General features: G+C 40.8%; 1 protein-coding gene across 4 annotated transcripts in view; it reads right to left on the bottom strand.

Moving 5' to 3' along the window:
- The window catches only part of arhgap44a (Rho GTPase activating protein 44a), a 40,891-nt gene extending 27,467 nt beyond the window's left edge, over positions 1-13,424 (bottom strand). For all 4 annotated transcript variants that reach the window (XM_063018500.1, XM_063018497.1, XM_063018499.1 and 1 more), the window contains exon 1: positions 13,182-13,424. In XM_063018500.1, coding sequence (XP_062874570.1) covers positions 13,182-13,234 — 53 coding nt within the window. In that variant the 5' untranslated portion in view covers positions 13,235-13,424. The remainder of the gene's footprint in view (positions 1-13,181) is intronic.
- Positions 13,425-23,707: the final 10,283 nt, after the last annotated feature.

The following is a 23,707-nucleotide window of genomic DNA, read 5'->3' as shown; positions in this document are numbered from 1 at the left end:
GGGATGACGACCATGCAGACCGAGTTGATGCAGTGTGCGGCGTATGGTCTGAGCACTGACAGGCTGACCTCCCACATCTTCAACCTCTGCAGCAATGCTGGCAGCACTCATGTGTCTATTTTTTAAAGCCAACCTCTGGATATGACGCCGAACACGTGGACTCAACTTCGTTGGTCGACCCTGGCGAAGCCTGTTCCGAGTGGAACCTGTCCTGGAAAACCGCTGTATGACCTTGGCCACCATGCTGTAGCTCAGTTTCAGGGTGTTAGCAATCTTCTTATAGCCCAGGCCATCTTTGTGGAGAGCAACAATTCTATTTCTCACATCCTCAGAGAGTTCTTTGCCATGAGGTGCCATGTTGAATATCCATTGGCCAGTATGAGATAATTGTACCCAAAACACCAAATTTAACAGCCCTGCTCCCCATTTACACCTTGGACCTTGACACATGACACCAGGGAGGGACAACGACACATTTGGGCACAATTTGGACATGTTCACTGTGGGGTGTACTCACTTATGTTGCCAGCTATTTAGACATTAATGGCTGCGTGTTGAGTTATTTTCAGAAGACAGTAAATCTACACTGCTATACAAGTTGTACACTGACTACTCTAAGTTATATCCAAGTTTCATGTCTATAGTGTTGTCCCATGAAAAGATATAATGAAATATTTGCAGAAATGTGAGGGGTGTACTCACTTTTGTGATACACTGTAGGTGAACAAATAAACCTGTACAAGCCATGACCACACGTTGTAACAAAATAACTGGACATCGGATACCTGGAAACAGCTCTCAACAACTTGACTACTGATGGTTTAAACCAATACTACTACTACTAATTGCCCAAACCCTAGCAAGCTGGATGGAATGTTTATTGAGCCACAATTCCAATATCCGGATCCTCCTAATTTCCATATTCATGAGGGAGAAAGGTTTAAGGTTTGTAATGAATAACATTACATAGAATTCAAGCCAATGCAAAATCGAAGCATTCACTTGTGGTCCCGTACATTCTGCCTTTGAATGTATAATTCAGATCCAAAATAGAAGCATGACGCTTTACCAGAGCAGAAATGTACAGGCCTATGCACACATTAGAAGTAAGAAAATGAGTATTAATGATGTAAGTGATTGGTGTCCCAGATAGCGAGCCAAAACTTGAATATATTGTCATGGGATCTGGAGCAGTTCTGATAAAAGTGACCTAATAAAAAAGGAGCCTTTTGTAGAGGTACTTCACGTGTAGCCATAAGAACAGGCAGAGAGACAGACTATAAGGCAATGAAATGAAAAATAACAATGGCTTGGTGGAGTATGAACAAAATCTCATTGCACCTTACAATATGAGTTTCTCGTTTATTAATTTTATAAACGGGATTGGAAATGCATGGGAAAGTTATGACATTTTATCAAATGCAATAAAAACAAGAATCACTGAACATAATGCAGTAATATATCCAGGACAGGAGGCTAATCCATCGGAGGGCGTCGGCCATCCCCCTTCCTCAGACATAGCCCGACCAGCCAATAGCACCGCTGGGATTCAAACTCAAATCCCAAGAGTAGAGGGCTACAATTTACTGCTGCCTTTTTACTGCACTTACCTTTTTATAGTACTAAACTCTACCAACTTACCAAGGGTTTGTACAATAAATGCCCAGGTCCATATGTCAACAATATCCTTTTTACTGTTAAAATTATTTTGGTCATTTAGGGCTATTAAAAGTTATGGGACAGTGGTAGTCTAGTGATAGAGCTTTGGGCTGTCAATCGGAAGATTGTTGGTTCAAATCCAGCCTCTGCTATGCAACCACTGTTGGGTCTGCTCAAGGGATGCCATACAATGGCTGACCCTGCGCTCTGACCCCAGCTTCCAAACAAGTTCAAGTTGTGCTTCTGAGTAGCATAAAGGATGAACAAGATCTAGAGTCTACAGCATAGCAATGTGCAGTCTCTGGCAACCTTTCAGAGAAGCAATAATAAAAATGTTTTTATTATTGCTGCCCTGAAAGGTTGCCAGAGACAAATCAATTCTGCTAAACCTGCAAGAACATAGTACATGTTAAGACTGCCCTTCCTGCCAGGGGTAAGGTCGTCTTGTTACAAACATAACGACTGGCGATTACACATGCCAAGCTGAGTGAAGGATCAAAGCGTCAAACCACTATCACAGACGAGACCAACCTGGTTTTGCTTCCTTCCACTCCTAATCTGCCCATTAAGCCAAGTGCTACTGGCTGAAAAACAGGAAATTATGCTGATGTGTAGAATGGAGGAAAGGATGGAAAGATGATGTTAAACGTTCACCAATTAGGCATAACATTATGACCACCTTTGTATATTTTTGCTGCCAAAATAGCCCTGATTCGTCAAGGCATGGACTCCACCAGACCCCTGAAGATGTGCTGTGATATTTGGCACCAAGATGTTAGCAGCAGATTCTTTAACTCCTGTAAGTTGTGAGGTGGGGTCTCCATGGATCAGACTTGTTCGTCCAGCACATCCCTCAGACGCTCGATTGGATTGAGATCTGGGGAATTTGGAGGCCAAGTCAACACCTCAAACTCGTTGTTGTGCTCCTCAAACTATTCCTGAAGCATTTTTGCTTTGGGGCAGGGTGCATTATCCTGCTGAAAGAGGCCACAGCCATCAGGGAATACCATTTCCATGAAAGGGTGAACATGTCTGCAACAATGCTTAGGTAGGTGGTACATGTCAAAGTAACATCCACATGGTCTGCTGGATCGGACAACATGGCCCAGCCTTCAATCCCCACGTCCATCAATGAGCTTTGGCCGCCCATGACCCTGTCGCCTGTTTACCACTGTTTCTTCCGTGGACAACTTTTGATAGATACTGACTATTGCAGACTGGGAACACCCCACAAGAGCTGCAGTTTTGGAGATGGCCAGTCGTCTAGCCATCACAATTTCGCTCAAATCCTCACTCAAATCCTTACGCTCGCCCATTTTTCCTGCTTCTAAGACATCAACTTTGAGGATAAAATGTTCACTTGCTGCCTAATATATCCCACCCAGTAACAGGTGTCGTGATGAAGAGATAATCAGTGTTATTCACTTCACCTGTCAGTGGTCATAATGTTATGCCTGGTCGGTGTAAATGTAACACAATGTACATTTTGTCAGATGCGTATGTGAATGTTGAATATTAAATTCCACAATACCAAAAATTGAGATGTGTTTTAGCAGTCCTGTGGGTGGAATCTCAAAAAGCCAGGGACCATCTGTCACGTCTTTCTTTTCCACACACACACACACACACACACACACACACACACACACACACACACACACACACACACACACACACCTCATAAGCATGAGTCTAATTAAAAAAAATTTACATGCAAAACATAAATACCCCCGCTGATATAACGGACACATGACAGCAAGACTGTTGTGCTGTATCACTTCCTAATGTTTCCATGGAAACACAGTAGCAGAATTGGGATGCATTGGCACTTTCATGGTATGGCAAAGTACAAACAGCACGCCTGCATTCATGCCAACATCTTAGCAGGCAGGAATGTCAACAGAATTTGGATCTGCAAGTTCCCAAATAGAGTGATAGAAATTTATTCTCCCTACCAATAATGCCATAGAAATTAGTGCTCAGAAGCAAGGCTGTCATCACAATATATATTGGAAGGGGCACACACCCCTAAATAGTCAGAAATGCCCAAAATGCCCTGGTAAGCTGTAAAAATCATGAATAAACATAATCCACTCACTAGCATTGCATAGTGGTAGCTTTGGACAGTGGTAAGCTAGTGGGCAGAGCTTTGAGCTGTCAACTGAAAGGTTAAGAGTTTGAATCTCAGCTCTGCCATGTAGCCACTGTTGGGCCCTTGAGCAAGGCCCTTAACCCTCTCGGCTCCAGGGGCACTGTACAATGACTGAACCTGCACTCTTACCCCAGCTTCTAAACAAGCTAGAATATGCCAATTTTGTTGTACTGTACACCTGTATATGTATATATGACCAAATGCATTCTATTCTATTGTGTTGGGATCTGTTAGTGTTCCCATCAGTTATTGATATGGGATATTAATGAGATATTAATGTTTTCCTGATCAACCCCACCACAGGTAGATTTTGCCCACCAATCATGGCTACGGCCTTTTCAGAAGTCCTAGAGAACATAACTGTCACTGGTCTATAGGTGAAAGATGACAAGATTTTTGGGTTAACAAAAAATGGGTTTGCTCCCAGTACTCCCACTATTTGTCAGCAGTTTTGTCCAGTCACCTTATGCAGCTATGCCTTGCATACATCATTACAGATGTTGTGATCACATTTGTGATCGCAAAACATTTATTCAACTATGATTAGATGTTAGATTGGTGATTGATATGGCAGTAATGTTTTTCTGTTTGATCACTGATATGGAAAACTGGAATGCCATTTCTACTACCCAGAGATTAGGACCAATTAGCTATCATCACCAATATATAATAAATTGCAACAGGGCTTACATTTGCAGCCTCTGGATGATAGGGTGAATGTTCTTCTGTTGCACCACTTGAAAGCCACAATCACAAGTAGTGTCACTTGTATTATATACGTGCAAAGACCTACACAGACCTATACAAATGCCAAAAATAAAAAAGCAGCTAAAAAGGCTGCAGAATCCTGTTATAACTGTGTTATTAGTGCATGAGCAATGTACATGTACATAATAACATGCTTATAAACCAGAAACTGAAGAGACATGTGATGCTGAGTTGACAGGCTGCTTGAGCGTCTGCACACTAGAGACCCCAGCTGAACAATTCTAACCTGAAGAGACTGTTCACACAGCTCCATTACACGAAGCCAATACACCCACTTACATTTACTCAGTCAGGCGCACACACACACACACACACACACACACACACACACACACACAGCACTGCTACATCCTTTTCACACTGTGTGAGAACGAGGCCTGGAGCGTTGGCGTGAAACTGGGAGGCGTTTTCATATAAGTCCTGCTTTTGAAATATTTCTCCACAGGGTAAATTTGTCAAACAATCTGTTTTAAAGCTAAAATCTTTATTATAATAGAGCTGACGTAAAACTGGATGAAATGGTACAAGGCTACGTAAACCCACCCAAACAATGACCATTAATGGCTGACGGGAGGGCATGTGGCCATTCTCAGTATAATCATAATCAGCTCTCTGCATCTCATCAGTGATAATGCGCTGCAGCTGGGAGAGCCCTTTAAATACTATTCTCGTAAGGCTTGTGGCTTACTGGCTTTACATTTGTGTGGTGTCCGTGCCTTACTGACACCTGCACGTTCTGTAAGGCTGGTATCTTTTGTTTCCGCTGACTCATACGCTGGCAAAGCAGGGCTCAAGAACACAAAAGAAAAAGGGCGGCATTACGGGACCATGAGATCACACCATAAGATCGCCAGGAAACACAGAATACACAGGGACAAACTTGAGACGAAGTCAAACTCCGCCAGCCGCTCAATCCACCAGTGAGCCGCAACTGAAATGCTCAGCTGGAAACCACAACAGGGGAACAACAGGACAACTCGGACAACTCGCAGCAAAAACACAAACTTGAGATGCTTCCAAGTCACTCCAAACAAAACATGGAAGCTCTAGGGAGCTAGAGGACCCATCCCAGAGCTGAGTACCAGGCATGCTTTTAAAGCACTGTTCCCAATTGTAGCAAGTAGCATTTTCACTTGACATACTTCATAGCCTTGTAAGAAGCCTTCTCAGAAGAGTGGCTGTTGTTCCAGCTAAAAAGATCACAGACAGCTCACTCTATTTAATACTATTTGTTTCTGAAATGGGATGTCCAACATGCTCATGGTCAGGTGTCTAAATACTTTTGGCCAATCAGTGTATCTGTATATTACTCATGACTTTCACAACATTTCACCATACCGACCACCCCTACCACCAGTCCTCCTGACTGACTAAATCTCAATAGCTTTGCCATGCCGAGGAGCCCATGAGTGTACGGATGATAAGCAGCTCTCATTACACACCTGCAAAGCTCCAGTGTGGGAGGATATGAGACGAGGGTTGCAGAGGAGATGCTCTGTAAAAAATCATAACTGGCTTACTGCAGAGTGAAAGTGGCAGAATATCAAACACAGCATATCAACACTCGGAGTTCAACTCGCCTCTGAGGCAACATCAGCACCAGAGCTGTTTCCTGAGCTACTCAGTGGTTAATGAGGGGTAGACACTACAATAGCGTTACAAATCTAGGCTGACGTGGGAAAATAAATGTAAATAATGTATTTAACTGCCAAAAAAGTAAAAAAAAAACAGATAAAAACCATTACTGCAAAAATCTAATGAGAAGTGGGCTAGCTAGGGACTAGGGCTGTCCCATCAATTTGAATGACAAAGTAGATAGTCCATAATATTAATTTTTTATTTATTAGGATTTTAACATCATGTTTTACACACTTTGGTTACATTCATGACATGGACAATTTTGTATCTCTAATTCACCTCACTTGCATGTCTTTGGACTGTGCATTTTCTCCCAATTTAGCGTAGTCAATTTGTCTTCCGCAGCTCGGGGATCCCTGATTGCAGTCTAGGTGGGTATTTTTGCTGCTCACGCCTCCTCCGACCCGTGTGCAGCCCTTTCACCCATGCATTCTGCACAGGCTCCTCTCTATCTGCTTATCATGGTCCTTACACAGCGTTTGAAGACCCCACTCACGTAGTACGGTCATCCCACCCTAGCAGAAATGTTAACTGCTGCAGGCACTACCAATTAAGCCCGATAGATGGCGCCCAGCCGATTGATGGCAACTGCGAGTTTCAAACCAAGGAGTTTAGAATCTTGGTGCTGGTGTGTTAGAGGAATATCCCGCTGAGCCACCTGGGCACCACTCACATTTCTAAAACTTTTTTATAACCATTTTTATTTTGTTATAATATGCTGATTCTAATCAGGGCAGTTGTAGCCTAGCAGTTAAGGTACTGGACTAGTATGCATAAGGTCGCTGTTCAAACCCAATCACTGCCAGGTTGCCACTGTTGGGCACTTGAGCAAGGCCCCTAACCCTTAATTGCTTAATAATTGTATACTGTAAGTCACCTTGGATAAATTCAAAAAATGTAATCATAGTGCACCACGTCTGCACATAACTGATCACTAATAATAGCTAATAATAATAGTATAATAATAATAATAGTAAGTCTTAATACCTGATTTACAACTAGCACTGGTGCCCTAGGTCCAGAGTGAACAGGGAAGATTGGGCATATCAAGAATTTGTCACAAGAGGGTAAAGAACCAAAAAAAATCTATCACAAACAGAGTTTGACTCTCACAACCGTCACTCAATCAGTAGGAAGTACGTCCTGAGTGGACGCATGTTGAAACTTAAGTGTTTTGTGTAATGAATGAGAACGATGTGTGTGAGGAGGCCCTTTTGGCTAAGCAGGTTCATTAAGCATACACACACACTTTTACTCTGCGCTCTAGCTAAACAAGACGTGCCACCCTTCCTGAGGGAATGCGTACACTGCAGTTCCTCCCCACCAATCATAGAAAAACCAACGCCGACACATGAATGGGAGTAAGAGCTCCAAATACAGAAGCAATGAGGTCACAACAAACCAGCGCAAAGTCACACACACACTGCAGGAAATGTTTGTTTTGTTTTCTTTACAGTGTAACAGACGTTTAGTTATTGGAGATTGTCTTGGGAAATGCTAAATACTAAGCACAAACATTTACAGACACACCCACATGGTTATTTGATAAATCCCACTGACGATGTTTATTACAACATCAGTTTGCGTGTCTTGTATAACAGTACTCAGTGTACACACGCTATTACGCAAGAAATGAAGCTGTTGTTGCTGTTGTTTTCTCAGGAATCTGCACACGGCTGATGACCAGCATGTAGATTTATTTGTAAGGTTCGGTCTCATCAGGTTCTTGAAGCTAAATTCTGTGAGCAAAATGACATTCATTTGGGCATTGCCAACCTCAAGTGCAAACAACATTTAGTGTTTAAATGTGTTCGCTTTAACCTGCCATGACAGCAAACCACAATCGCTTTAGTGATGACCTCTGATTGGGCAGTAAATACACAGTAGATCAAAAATGGTTGATTAGCTTATTATTGCATCGTCCTGGCTAAAATTTGGGTCATGTTTATACCAGACACATGTGTGCAGTAGCTGACTGAATCTTTTCACCTTCATGAGGCGAGTTCATATGCAGATCAGCATTGTGTACGGAGAGCCACACCCTGATCAACACATTATTCCTCGACTCCATCAATCATCCAGCAGAGGTTACAATTGCATCAGTTATGAGGATCTCCCACCCTGTATGAACAACAGCCAATCGTTGTTCATGTTGGCACCCAGCCCAGTTGGATGGCAGAGTTCGAAATGTCAGCTCTGGTGTGCTAGCTTGTTCTACCACTGCGCCACCTGAGCGCCCATACTTGTAGTTCTTTTGTCCAGACCAAACAAGACAACTACACATGGTAACATTTTAGTCCTGGTTTGCTTAACATGCAAACTCAAAAATGTACAATCTAACCAAAATAAGTAAAAAAATATATATAAAAGAGCTGTATGATGCATTTATGTTGTATTTTGCGAACCAGTTGTCAGAACAATGCACCACACAGGGTTGTGTATACCTGGTATTTTTAACAACCGGAAACACAGCAATAGATGGTAAAATGGATAAAGGAGTCAAAACAGCACCAGACATTCCACTGCTTGACACACTGCTTGTGTGTTTAGTGTTGCATCTTGTCCTGTGTCCTGTGTTTGGTTCGTCTAGATGCCTTTGGTTCTCTGTCAGCTTATTTGGTGCGCACCAGAGTTCGAAAGGAAGCTTTTACTGTAACAAACCGCACTAACAGATCAACACAATAGAACCAAAGCTGACAAATATAAACACAACCATAAAACCATCTTACCTAACCTGACAAAAGTGTATGTAATAAAAATGTACCATGGTGGGTAATGGCACTGGCAATGGTTCAAAATCAGTCAGCAGGTTTAATAAGATAAATTAGAATGTGTAGGTGTAGTTTATGGTCGTGGGCATCATTAGACAGAGGCGAGGCAGATTGACAAGTGATGGAACTTCTCCTGTCTGTTTAAACAGCTGAGTCCCTTGACGTCTTCAAAATAAGACTACAGACCTCCACTTCTATACTAAATAGGCTACTTAAATGAAATTAGCTCTATCTTTTAATACTAACAGGCTTTTAGCAGATTTGCATTCTTAGACTGTTATCTATTTATACTAGAAGGAAATGTATACTGAGGACTCACTTCTCTAAGCCACTCTGGATAAAAGCGTCTGCTAAATGCTGTAAGTATAAATGTCAACAATCTCCCAAGGTATAAAACTTTGAGTACGTATGGTGCCTGGTCTGGTTCTCCAAGTTCTTTTCAGATGTTAATTGTATTTATGGACATAAAAAAGTTGCATAATTACAAAGCTAAAATGCTACGTCATGGCTAAACTGCTATCTAAACAATGCATCAAAACAAAATAGACTTAATTAATATAAATAGAGGCAATCCGGTCCCACTGTGGTCTACAAAATGTAACGTAAAGCCTCCACAAGGGGTGTTCAAGTGCACCCAACCAAGTGTCATGACCCAGGGTTTGAAAAACCCTGAGCTAAACTGTTAAGCCTGATGACAGCCACTTTACAGACTGAAGTTGGGCATTTCTGCCGTGGCCCTACGAAACTAGATGACTAGTGTGCACTACTCATTGGGCCTGTTGATAATACAAACAGTGGTAGCTTGATGGTTAACATACTGGACTAGTGATCAGTAGGTTGCTGGTTCAAACCCCACCTCCACCAAGTTGGCACTGTTGGGCCCTTGAGCCACACCAATTGTTCACAATTGTATTAAATCAATTATATAAAATAAATTAGATGTCTCCAAGTGTCCTTTCCCAGCATGACTGAGCCCCCTGTGCACAGGTCCATAAAGACTTGGTTTAATAAGTCTGGATGAATGAGGAACTCTAGTGGACTGCACACCCTGACTTTAGCCCCATTGAACATCTTTGGAATGAACTAGAACTTAGATTCCAAGCCGGGCCTTCTTGTTAAACAACAGTACACAAATTCCCATAGACACACTCCAAAATGTTGGAAAAAAGTCTCCTCAGAAGAGTCAAGGCTGTTAAGATGTTAGGGTGAAATTCTTAGGTGTCCACATACTAGTGTATGTTAGGCAGCTCATTTTCAAATTATCTTTCAGGGTCCTAAAGTCCCACACTTCCTCCACTGATTAGTAACAGACCAGTTTCGTAATCCATCCCATTTGTATTGTGTTAAAAAACCTCAAGGTCACAAAGAAAAAGGGCAAGGGCATGGGCAATACCATCGTGGTGAATTTTTCTAAGCAGACACGCAGTATGGCATCAGTCCACATAAATTGCAGGCTCCCTGCTTGACCTTTTTTATTAATGGGTATGGTCAGTGAGCTGTTTAGAAAACATGGTGTTGCTCATTACTCTAAAGCTGTGAACACAGAGCCTCGACGGGGCACGGCCACCTCTCCCTGGACATCTTACCAGACAGGAGGAGAATACTAATGTGGGCTTAAAATAAACAGGAATAAAAAAGTCCCGCTATTTGACCACCCGGCTCACGCGCAGAAGGATGCTGGAAATCATGGACCACAAAGCTGTGTGGCATAATCTCCCAGCATGGCAGAGCCTGGAGCAGAGCACACCTGGTCCCACGCATCATCAGCATCATCTGCATAGCAAGCTGCTTCCCCTCCACAAGGGCTCGGGTGGGGATGTGGATCACGTTCACACCAAACATGAAGCACGGGGCTACCTTTGTGCCAGGTATAGCAGTTTCTCACTTAGGACTAGCCTGGCAATTTAGCCACAGACGCTGCAGATTTCAGCATCCTGTTTAATCATTTTAAGATTCGATCCGTATATTCAACGTTAGGTTCGAAAAATTAACCAAACATCCCTGACAGAAATTTCTGCTGGATGTTCTGTACCCGACCCCTCCTTTTATTCAAGCCTGCATGATGTGATGGAAACCTTGCACCTCTTCCATTTTCTCTCCTCAAGTCTGGGTTGCCAGATTGGGCCTTTACCCTCCAAAATGAGCTGTTAATAACCAGGATTTGCCAGAAATCCCCTCTGGAAAGTGGTTAAAATTCTGCAATGTTTCGCTTTGACCCAGTTCATAATTAACTGGGGTGGACTGCAAGTGATGGTGGGGATGAGCAGGGTTATATGAATATCTGTATCTATACTTTTCTCAAGGGCACACAGCTCAGCAGTACAGTACATCCTTTAAATGTATGTGGTCAATGTTTTATCCTGTACATCTCATTACCAGGAAAAAGTGAAAGCTCAGCCGTTAGAGGTCTGGACTACCAATTAGAAGTTTCTTAGTTTAAATTCCAGCTTTGTCAGTTAGTCAGTGCAGAGATCAGTGATTGTAAAGTCATGACAGCTTGAAGAACTATGGTTCTGTTTCTACCGCAGGTTCTGTAAACAAGTGGGGACAAAATAATGTCCCTTGCTTGTCGCCCAACTACCAAGCAACAGCATTCAGCCATTGCGGTTTGTATTTTGAATTTGATAAACAATGTGCTGTAAAAATAAAATAAATGACCTTAGATCATTAAACAACAAACTTACTGTGATTATATGATATCTATAACAAAGTTATTTACTGTCAATATCACCTAAGTAAACAAAAGTTTAAAAATAGAGAAAAGGGCTTATTCTAACCAAACCACAGAGAGAGCCAATGATCTTTAAATGGCGGGCACTCAGAACAGTGGGAAAAATCCAGCAGTGACCGGCCTGCTCAGATTACTTTAATATTGATGTTGCCTTCTAAATCCACAAGCATTAATATGGAGTTGTTGTTGGAATGCGTCTGTGGGAATTTTCCATTCATGTTGGTCAAGAGGGCCTAAATACATAGTACTTTTTTAATATGGTGTACTGTACTTATACTGTATATACTGTACTTAAGGTACTGTACTTAAGCCCCACCACTGCCAGGTTGCTGTCGTTGGGCCCTTGAGCAAGGCCCTTAACCCTCAATTGCTCAGACTGTATACTGTAACTGTAATGTAAGTCGCTTTGGATAAAGGTGTCTGCTAAATACTGAAAATGTAAATATACTGTCATTTTTTATTTACCCAAACAGGCATGCCAATGCTCACGTTACATTAAATTGCAATATTACAGAGTAAAACTGACAAAGTGCAACAGACAAAATGCACACTGTTGTTTTTAGTTTTTTTACATTTCTTTTTATATAGTAAAGTAATAAACCTATTCTTCTCAATGACTAAACAACTGTTTTCTGTTGCCTGACACATCTCTCAGGACTCAAGGAAGACCTGCATCAAGGCTTTTTTCTGTACTGACACCCAGGTAATGGCGTGAATCTTCTTTGGCTGTCCAATTAGCCACCTCTTGTTTCTTCAACCGAAGGGTTTATATGAACTGAGTGATAAAATCTCTACATTATTAAGGCATACAAATCACTTCAGTAAGAGGTCCTGGATAAGAGCATCTGCAAAATACTGTCAATGTAAATGTCATTTGGAGTGAATACAACTACAAGTAACCTTGTTTCCTGCTTATCCCTAAGGCCATTTTTTTTCTGCCTCGAATATTCGAATAATATTCGCGAATATTCGAACAGCGAAACGGTTTACATGCCCTACCCAGAACTAAATACATATGAACCAATCTGGCAACCCTGCCTCACGTCGCATCCACTGCGTGTGTCTGCATCTGATGGAGGACAGCTGACGCCGAGAGTATTACAGCACTACGCTCGCTTATTTATCCCTTAATGTTGCATTAACATGATAACAGAGAGGAATATCAATGGATCAGAACCCAAAACCTGGTGTATAAGTGATCATAGATCATTTAAAAGGCGCTCTGATGTTGTGAGTTGGACATCTGCAGCATCTTGTACATGCACGTACAGCACGATCGTTAAAACCGTCCCGTTTTTTACCGGTTTTCATCATTCTGCTCCAGCATGCATTGCGTAATCACCGATACCCTTCAAATCAGACCCATTCAGAAAGTAACCGGTTCAAAGTTGAACCCAGTGTGCATCCACATTCACCTTCATGTACCAACACAAACGTCCCAGTTACGAAACCATCTGCTTACCTGCCAACGGTCTGGTTGGCGAGCTGGCGCATTCGGTTGAACTGTTTCTTCATTTTCTAGGTTTTTCTCCGCATTAAAACCCCCAGCTGAAAAGATTCCGCATTTCTCTCAGAATAAAGGCCTGAATTCCGGCACGGATCACGACCGCAGCTACATTGTTCCAGCGCTTCTCTTTCATTGCATTCGGGCAGAAATAGTAAACGATCCCGCAGGATGTTTCAGTGCATTTTGCTCTGCGTTAAGCTGCTGCTCCCAGTCAGGAGATGCTGCTGCTGCCCAGTTCTTCAGCACGGGCACAGAGGCAGCGCAAAAACGTCAAGGAGCCGCTGCGCGATCCGCGGTGCATCATGGGAAACGTAGTTTTTAATAGCATACGGCATATTGCGTTTTTTTTGGTAACACAATTTCAACAGAGAAATTCATTATTGCTTTAGGCATCTTTTGAGGGTTAGTAGCCTTGGGATGAATGTTTAAAAGTTGCTGCATTGACTGAATAAATTTCCCTTGACTGCAGTGCTGTAAATAGTACCAAGTACTCATACTTCACAGGAACTACACCATGATGCGGAATAATACAGGTGTGGTAAAATAACCATGCATTTAGAGAAACTAGTCAGGTAAAAATTTAAGTATTTACTTTTAAAATGAACTAGCAGCAAAACATTTTGTAATAACAAAAAAAAAAATTTCATGTGTTTTAGGTCCCAATCCATTATAATTTTTCTATAATATATATACAGTGTATCACAAAAGTGAGTACACCCCTCACATTTCTGCAGATATTGAAGTATATCTTTTCATGGGACAACACTGACAAAATGACACTTTGACACAATGAAAAGTAGTCTGTGTGCAGCTTATATAACAGTGTAAATTTATTCTTCCCTCAAAATAACTCAATATACAGCCCTTAATGTCTAAACCACCGGCAACAAAAGTAAATATACATATACATGCCTACATGAACAACAATTGGCTGTTGTTCACAGGGTGGAAAAAGCTGGACCATGGTTCTTCATAACTAGTGCAATTACGACCTCTGCTGGCTGGTTGATGGCGCCTGCACAGAGTTGGGGAATAATGCTGATCGGGGTGTGGCTCTCCGTGCACAAAGCTGATCTGCACGTGAACTTGCCTCGTGCCGGTGAAAAGATGCAGTCGGTACTGCACACGTTGTTGGGGGGCTGTGTGACAATGTGACAGTTGCAAAGCTTCTCAGTCAGCAGTGGAGTGTTGTATCGGTAGAGGTAAAGCGTAACACAGTCAGGGTAATTTAATACGACTAGATTAGGGGAGAAAATTGGAGAAAAAGAATAATAAAAAAAGTCATTTATTTGTACTTTTGTCAGTTGAATAAAGATTTAAGAAAATTAACAAAACACTGATTTTAGTTTTTATTGCATTTTACAAAATGTCCCAAACTTTTCTGAAATGTTTTTTCTAAATTAAAAAATAATAAATTATTGATTAAACAAATGTGTCTTAGAAGATTATTCGTAGTGCGTGTAGCAGTTGCCTTTTAAGAATGTACTGTTGTAATGTTTAAGTTTGCAAAAATACTTAATACCAAAATTAAGCATTTACCCTAATGTACACCTCTGCAAAACTAAAAGCTGAACGAAAAAAACATTGGTTTAGAATCTGCGTTTAAATATAACACCGCCACCTCGTGGTTCATTTTATTATCTACAGTTGTAAGTTGAAGTCAAAAGGCTTCATGTACCCAAATGGACTTTTGTGTCCAGCTCTTGTCGACCATATGAAAACATCCTGTCTTTAAGTTGGGCCTTTAGGCTTTTTAATGGTTAATGCATTGTTCTTCTAATTACAGTATATTGATCTATCTTACTGCTGGTCGTCCTCTTCCTCTTTTTTTAAATATTTTATTATACGTTTTCAAACAGGAACAACAATGAACATTAACAAAAATCCCCACACTATACATAAATAATTAATTAACAAAATAGACTAATTACTTAATGAAAATAAATGAATGAGCAAATAAATAAACACACAATATGTATAATATGAAAAGAAAGTAACAAATAAATAAAATAAAATAAGATTATGACCTCTTGAGTACATCAATTTTTTTTATTTATAATTGTATTTTACTATCAACTGGTTTTCAAATGTGTCCTAAATAAAAGACCATCATGTTGGTTATCAGGTCTTTGGTTATGGATCCATGTGTTTGACCTCTTTGCCGTCCAAGCTTCTAAATGTCTTCGCTAGAACCAAAGTTCAAAGAAAAAACTTCTTCCTGTCCTGTTTTTTCTACATTCTAGTTGCTGTTGTTTTGTATTAACATCTTCTTTTCAGTAGATGGCGCCGTTTTCACAGGTTCAGTAAAACTTGCGCCGTTACAAAGAAAAACCACATTTGGAATTTACATCCCTGCTTGCTTTCTAATGTGTGCACTCTATCATAAATACAACTAAATAATAAAAATACACCTATATATTCTAGGAGCATTAAGAGAGATTTTTTTACTTGAGAATGAGGGTGGTTTTCTACATTCTACATTACATTACTGTTAATATTTACTGCAAAGAACACCTTACAACAGTTTAATATGTTACATATTACATCCGATACTATTTACTGCAACTACAATTTTAAAAATGACATACTACATACTTACATACTACATTTCTTATTCAATTTATTTAATTACATAGTGTTGTACAATAATATCTATCTATCTATCTATCTATCTATCTATCTATCTATCTATCTATCTATCTATCTATCTATCTATCTATCTATCTATCTATCTATCTATCTATCTATCTATCTATCTATCTATCTATCTATCTATCTATCTATCTATCTATCTATCTATCTATCTATCTATCTATCTATCTCAAACCCAGCTCCTCAAGACATGCTGCTGTGCAGCCCTCACTGTATCAGCTGCACCACTGTATCACCTAGGAACAAGCACAGGAAAAAATGTGTGGACGATCTGTGGAGGTGAAGAAGCAAAGTGCTGACAGTCTTCAGCGTGAAAGGTAACCATATGGAGCAATCCTCAGACAGTTATAAAAGGTAACAATACTGCTAATCACACATCAGAGCACTCATCCAGCAGGGCAAACAAACTCACATGTACATGTAATTACACACACACTATTAATCACATATAAAAAATACAAATCTATTGAGTCCTAATCTATAACAATTTTTTTTTCCTAATCCTAATCTATAACAATTTTTTTTTTCGTGTTACCATATTGTGCTCCTCAGGGAGTTTTTTATCTCCTACTCTCCCAATGTGTTACCATTTCTTGTCTAACGATGTAAATTTCCCCATTGTGGGACTAATAAAGGATTATCTTATCTTATGCCACAACACCTGGAAACTGTCCCTAGGACAATACCCACTGCCCAAATAGTCACAATGCAAAAACCACTTAACAAAGAACTAAGACTTTGTAAGACGACACCCCATTAAACAACGTTGCCCCCAGCTAGTTGTTGTCCAGTCTATTAGGGCATAATGAGACAACAGGTGGGCAGCTTCTCGATCTCAGGGTTCAATAGTCCTCTTAAGTAAGTGATACTGAAAAATGGTTCCTCGCTGCTCCTATCATTCAGGCCTCATTAATCTAGGCTGCTGGAAATGGAGTGGAGATCCTCGGAGCCTTGATCTCGCCCCTCTGACCTGACCGTGGCATTATTTTTCATTAGCTCAGACACCCAGACACTATGCCTGACCTTAGCAGCAGCACAGCTTTTACTGCCCATGTGCCTTAAGGTTCAGTCTGTAGGCCTTTTACTCTGTAACCTGCAGCTTCTGAGCCTCTCCAGGCTCCTTTAAATCAATGGCGAGGGGAGCCTCAACATCTGTGCCTAAAGAAAAAGACCCCTGCTGCTGAACTTCCTGGAGAAAGTCTCTCTGTCATCCTTTCTTGCTTGTGAGAGGAGGAAAGAATGCAAGGGACAAAGAAGTCAAAGGGCATACTGTATCTCCTCTGTTCTACTCGAAAAGGTGAATGGTTTGCCCAATCAGCTGTGAAAGCAAAGCATTATCATTCATTAACCCCTGTGATGCAGGACCATATGGAGCAATCAAGAGAAGCAAATGGAATTAGAATAAGTAACAACCGGTGGGTTCGCTTGTTGTTGCAATTCAATTATGTTAGTATTTTGCATTTTAAATAGGTTTTCCTGTCCATCTTGGTTATAGCTAGCAGACCTTTAGCATGGCTAATGAAGCTGTCTCACTAAAGGTCATGGCCTCTTTAACTCCTGACCTGGAGACATTGATACCTGAGCTGGACTTTGGCAATGACCTGCCTTGACGTGTCCAGATAAATTTACAGCTCTAACCCACTGCTTTTGTCATCTGAACAGGTTACAGGTCTTTATCTACCTTATGCAAATATCAGGCATTTTAGATAGATCTTAATTAATTTTGCACAATTATATGAAGCGATTTTGGCCCATTCCTCATTCGCATAACATTATGACCAGACAGGTGAATTCAATAACACTGATTATCTCTTCATCAGAGCACCTGTCAGTGTGTGGGATATATTAGGCAGCAAGTGAATATTTTATTCTCAAAGTTGATGTTAGAATCAGGAAAAATGTACAAGTGTAATGATCTGAGCGAGTTTGACAAGGACCAAATTGTGATGGCTAGACAACTGAGTCAGAGCATCTCCAAAATTGCAGCCCTTGTGGTGTGTTCTTGGTCTGCAGTGGTCAGTATATATCAAAAGTGGTCCAAGGAAGCAAAAGTGGCAAACCAGCGACAGGGTCATGGGCGGCCAAGGCTGGGGAGCGAAGGCTGGCCCGCGTGGTCCGATCCAACAGATGAGCTACTGTAGCTCAAAAATAGCTGAAGAAGTTAATGCTAGATGATAGAAAGGAGTCAGAATACACAGTGCATCACAGTTGCAGGGCTATTTTGGCAGCAAAAGGGCGACCAACACAATATTAGAAGGGTGGTCATAATGTTATGCCTTATTGATGTACATAGAAATGCTAAAAAGCTGTTAATTTGTATTGGTGCAAATGTTACTACAGACTGAAATCAATTTTAAATATTTCATATGTCCCAATTAATAAAAAGAATTACTGGTTACACAAATGATGAAAAAAACTTTAGTGCAGTATGTTCTATTACTGGGCCTGTCTACAATGCACAATATAGAAAAAAATACCCTATTACAGAGTGTAACAAAGTTAAAACCTTGAAAGTAGCTTGTAATTAAACATCATTAACAGTGGTATTAGGAAGGCGATTTATAAAATGAGAGGCCAAGGGCACTCTTTACAACTTGTCCATACACAGTACAGCCTCACCCTGGCACATACCTGTACAGAAAAAAATGCTCTCAGGATATGGGTCTGACATGTCAGACTGCTTGTTTTGTCCCAGCACCGAGCACTGGAGCCATAATGATCGTTTGCCCCAGGCGTAACGAAAATGTTGTGCCATTTAAGGGAGGGACATATTGCAAGCTTAAACTATGTGGGTTGTTTTTCAGCAGACGTGATGGAAGAAAATGATGGCTCAACACTTCAAGACTCTAAACACAGGTCAGAGGACAAACTAAAAGTAGATCTTAGAGGACTGGTACCAAGTCATTACAGCTGAGTACACGACCCAAATGCTCCGCTTTCAAAACAAGAAGCACAAGGTAAAGCACAGGCTTTAAATAAACAAAGACCTACAATTAAAGACAGTTCTGAAATGTTTTCAAAGGGTTGGGAGTCGATTGTACATCATTTTTAAAATTCCAGGTAATAAGAACTAAGAGATGGACAATTTTAAACACTGACTATAATTCGCCTTGAGTCAACACTGCAAACAAAGATCTGCATGTGTCATTTATCTGCATGTGAATATTCTTTATTTACTACTGACGCCTACAAGGTACAGTCTTTAAATCAAACAAAACATACAACAGAAGTCTATCTGCTCTGCAACGTCATCATCAAGAGATGAGAAGTCAATCCCACATTTTTAAGATTCTGGGGACTGTACACTTGAGTGGCAAAGCAGTCTAAGTCTAAAATCTTAAGCTCTTGAGATCAAATTGCAGGCCAGGCCACTGGAGTTTCTATAACACTGAACAGTACATGAAAGCAGTACGCAAGAGCAGTATTGTCTGTCTAAATATGTAGTATTCTTTAAACAATATAAGAAAAGTACCCGTATAATCTACTGCATGGGCACGCTGCGGTGTAAATAAGACAAATATAATGTTATGCTTGCGTACAACCCTGAGACTGACAGAATTAATTTCATAATTTGGATTGTAAAATTGTTAGAACTGTGGCGATGTGACGTCATGCATCACGTGACGTTTGTAAGATGATAGCCGTAGTACATCCAAGGTTGCGTGCATACTGCACACTTGCGTACTGAAAGAGCTTACCGCTTTACCGGCCGAGCAGTGCACACTTTTCCGATTTCGGACAGAGCCCAAGCTTTTTTTTATGGCTTTATAGACCTTGCTTTGTGCACAGGGGCACAGTCATGCTGAAAAAGGGCTTCCCTAAACTGTTGCTGCAATGTTGGAAGCATTCGTACCTTTATATAATTGATTTATTACATCTGTTAGTAACTGCTGTGAATGAAACACATGAATTCTATAATTTGAAGGGGTGTCACAATACTTTTGTCCATATAGTGTATGTAGAGTTCATCTGTTTCAGACACACCTATTTCTACAAAGTGTATAAAATCAATGATATAAAATGATTTTCTTTACTTTGTGGCACCAGTTTGAAAAAAGGCTTTTTATATCACCACCAATAGTGGTCTTCACAGAATTTTGGCGTTAGAAGCAGGTACCTGAGCATCTCAGTGTAACAACAAAGATCTCATAGCTCCTTACAGCACCAGAACTCCACACACCCAGGGAATAACGTGCCCACAAGGTGTGGCTGTCGGTGCTGCTCTCATGTGTAGAAGCTCGTGAGCAGATGTGAGAATAAAACGACACATCAAGCAGCTGTTCAGGCAAAAAGAATGATTGGAATAAATGTCTGATTGTGTCATGTTGACATACAAGAAGATGAATAAAAGCAGGAATTAGTCTGTCTTTGTCAGGCTGTTGACTAGTAGCATTAGATAGACGCTTTTCATCAGACCACATGAAACACTATGGGATTAGTGTATAGTAGGATTGTTGACTATGTATCTGTTTAAATTGTGGTGAATTGTGCTGTTTGGTTTAATAATGTTTTCACTTTTAAAGCTTGATTCAAATGAACTCCTGAGTTAAAAGCAGCACGATTATTACGGTGACCTAAAAGACTTAGTGCTTCTATAAAGGGTTTTACGCTGTCTGTTTTTTTATATGACCAAAAGTATGCACACACCCTGTTTATAATAGAGTTCAGGTGTTTCAGACCTACACATCACTAACACATCTTTAAAATTAATAATATTAAAAAAAGTGCTTTCCACTTTTGTGGTAGAATTTGGAAAAGCACCTTTCTCGTTCCTTATCAGCCCAAGGTTTGCTGAAGGAACCTCAGTGGTGTACAAAACACTTTTTGGATGAAATGGAACATTTACTGCAAGCCAAGCCTTCTTATTCAACAACAATAACTGATCAAACAAATGCTTTTTTGACTGATGGGGCACAAATTCCCACCTTGACAATTCACACATAAATTTTTTTTTTTTTTTTTAATGCATTTTCTCACCATTTTTCTCCCGATTTTGCCACCCATGTAAATTTATAGTCAACATTTTTAATAAAAGCGTGAAGAACAATTGCAAGAAGTTGCTTGGTAAGGCAGAATAGGTTTGCTTATTATTATGACCAAAAGATGAAAATGACACCACATATTATAAATAATTAAATCTGAAATACACCTCATTCCAAGGGTTCACAAACTCTATATGGCTGACAGGTTTTACTCTCCTTCCTCTTGATTCTGTTTGAATTTCCTCCTCCTTTTCAATGAGCTGTAAGATTGTTGTTGCTTCTGGCGATGACTGCAGACCGTAAAATGCACAGCATGCTAAATGTATCATAGCACAACAGCAAAAAATATCCTGCTCCAAGGCACTTAATGCATGTAATGATCTACTTTGATTAGGAATGCAGGTTGGAGGATAGACTAGGTGCTCTAATGGATGACCTTTTTTTCTGCGGCCTCTGCTTGAACTTCGTTTAGCGGAGACCGCGCTCTGTAATTTGAGGAAGGCTCTTATCACGCACTACCTCTGTCTGACCTGAGGGGACCAACCATTCGTTTAGAGATCAACATCAACATTTTCTGCTTCTTTGCAGAATTCAGACACATTAAGGTTAGATTCCATATGTAGTGTTTTATATAGTCCAGCTCTAGGAATAATAAGCTGGGAGAGCATGTCTTTTTTAGTTGTTTTACTGGGATGGGAATATGCCAGGGTGCTTTTTATTATCATGTTTGGACCAGGCAGGTCATAGATAGCCAGTAGTACTGAGAAGAACCAACTAGGGGTTCTGTATCTCAAGAACATTTACATGAAAAGGCACAATGGCCTTTGACTTTTATCCAAGGTGATGGTGCTCACATCCTAAAGCACTTTCACAAATGCAGCTAACTTGGAAAAACCATCAGAGCTCAGACAGCAATGGAATATTCTGTTCAAGTCTATTCACACTTGGCAAACCCACTTGTCGTATTTGTAAAGTGGTGTTGAAAGTCCAGGGCTATTCATCAAATGAGGCCCCAATTCATCAAACATAATTCCACCTGGTTTTCATGCAGGATTTTGTAGAAATACTGGTAATTAATGTAATCAAAAATAATTGTTAGAGTCAGGGGTGATTGCTATGTGCTCATCTGGTGCCAGAATTTGATTAGGATAAAATGTTGATTGGTTTGAAAAATATTATTGTACCGTAGTGAAAGTAGGTAGTGAGTCATAGCTGATGCTGAACTGTATGCTCATTGTTCTTGTGGTTCCGCTCTTCATACACTCTTCGTTCTCTACACCTTAGGGCAGCAGAGCTTAACGATGACTTTCCCAGCAGCTCTAGATCCAAAAGTAAAATTCGAATTTATTTTCTATATACACAAAGAAAATAGATACTGTAAAAAGCTTTAATCCAACCAGCCAGCTATAGGTCATGGGCTTGGTTCCAACACTGAAAGATAACTGATAACTAATGGCTGGACAGAGGTGGAATAGGCTGAGCACAACAACAATGCACACTGTCTGTTTTGTAGTTCTACACTTTGTAGTTCTACAATAAAATATGTAGTCCATCTGTTTCTCTACATACTTTTTTAGCCTGCTTTCACCCTGTTCTTCAATGGTCAGGACCTCCACAGGACCACCACAGAGCAGGTATTATTTATGTGGTGGATCATTCTCAGCACTGCAGTGACACTGACATGGTGGTGGTGTGTAAGTGTGTGTTGTGCTGGTATGAGAGGATCAGACACAGCAGCGCTGCTGGAGTTTTTAAATACCGTGTCCACTCACTCTCCACTCTATTAGACACTCCTACCTAGATGGTCCACCCTGAAGAAGTAAAGTCAGAGATGATCGCTCATCTATTGCTGCTGTTTGAGTTGGTCATCTTCTAGACCTTCATCAGTGGTCACAGGCTGATCAATGTATATACAGTGTATCACAAAAGTGAGTACACCCCTCACATTTCTGCAAATATTTCATTATATCTTTTCATGGGACAACACTATACACATGAAACTTGGATATAACTTAGAGTAGTCAGTGTACAACTTGTATAGCAGTGTAGATTTACTGTCTTCTGAAAATAACTCAACACACAGCCATTAATGTCTAAATAGCTGGCAACATAAGTGAGTACACCCCACAGTGAACATGTCCAAATTGTGCCCAAATGTGTCGTTGTCCCTCTCTGGTGTCATGTGTCAAGGTCCCAGGTGTAAATGGGGAGCAGGGCTGTTAAATTTGGTGTTTTGGGTACAATTCTCTCATACTGGCCACTGGATATTCAACATGGCACCTCATGGCAAAGAACTCTCTGAGGATGTGAGAAATAGAATTGTTGCTCTCCACAAAGATGGCCTGGGCTATAAGAAGATTGCTAACACCCTGAAACTGAGCTACAGCATGGTGGCCAAGGTCATACAGCGGTTTTCCAGGACAGGTTCCACTCGGAACAGGCTTCGCCAGGGTCGACCAAAGAAGTTGAGTCCACGTGTTCGGCGTCATATCCAGAGGTTGGCTTTAAAAAATAGACACATGAGTGTTGCCAGCATTGCTGCAGAGGTTGAAGACGTGGGAGGTCCGCCTGTCAGTGCTCAGACCATACGCCGCACACTGCATCAACTCGGTCTGCATGGTCGTCATCCCAGAAGGAAGCTGACGCACAAGAAAGCCCGCAAACAGTGTGCTGAAGACAAGCTCAGACAAATGGTGTCCAGCATGTGTGGCGGCGCCCTGCTGAGAAGTACCAAGACAACTGTATCTTGCCTACAGTCAAGCATGGTGGTGGTAGCATCATGGTCTTGTGCTGCATGAGTGTTGCTGGCACTGGGGAGCTGCAGTTCATTGAGGGAAACATGAATTC

This window comes from Trichomycterus rosablanca, chromosome 22 (assembly GCF_030014385.1).
Source record: "Trichomycterus rosablanca isolate fTriRos1 chromosome 22, fTriRos1.hap1, whole genome shotgun sequence".
Classification (NCBI taxonomy): Eukaryota; Metazoa; Chordata; class Actinopteri; order Siluriformes; family Trichomycteridae; genus Trichomycterus; species Trichomycterus rosablanca.
Note: the sequence above shows the minus strand (reverse complement) of the source record. Positions and strands in the feature narration are given on the sequence as shown.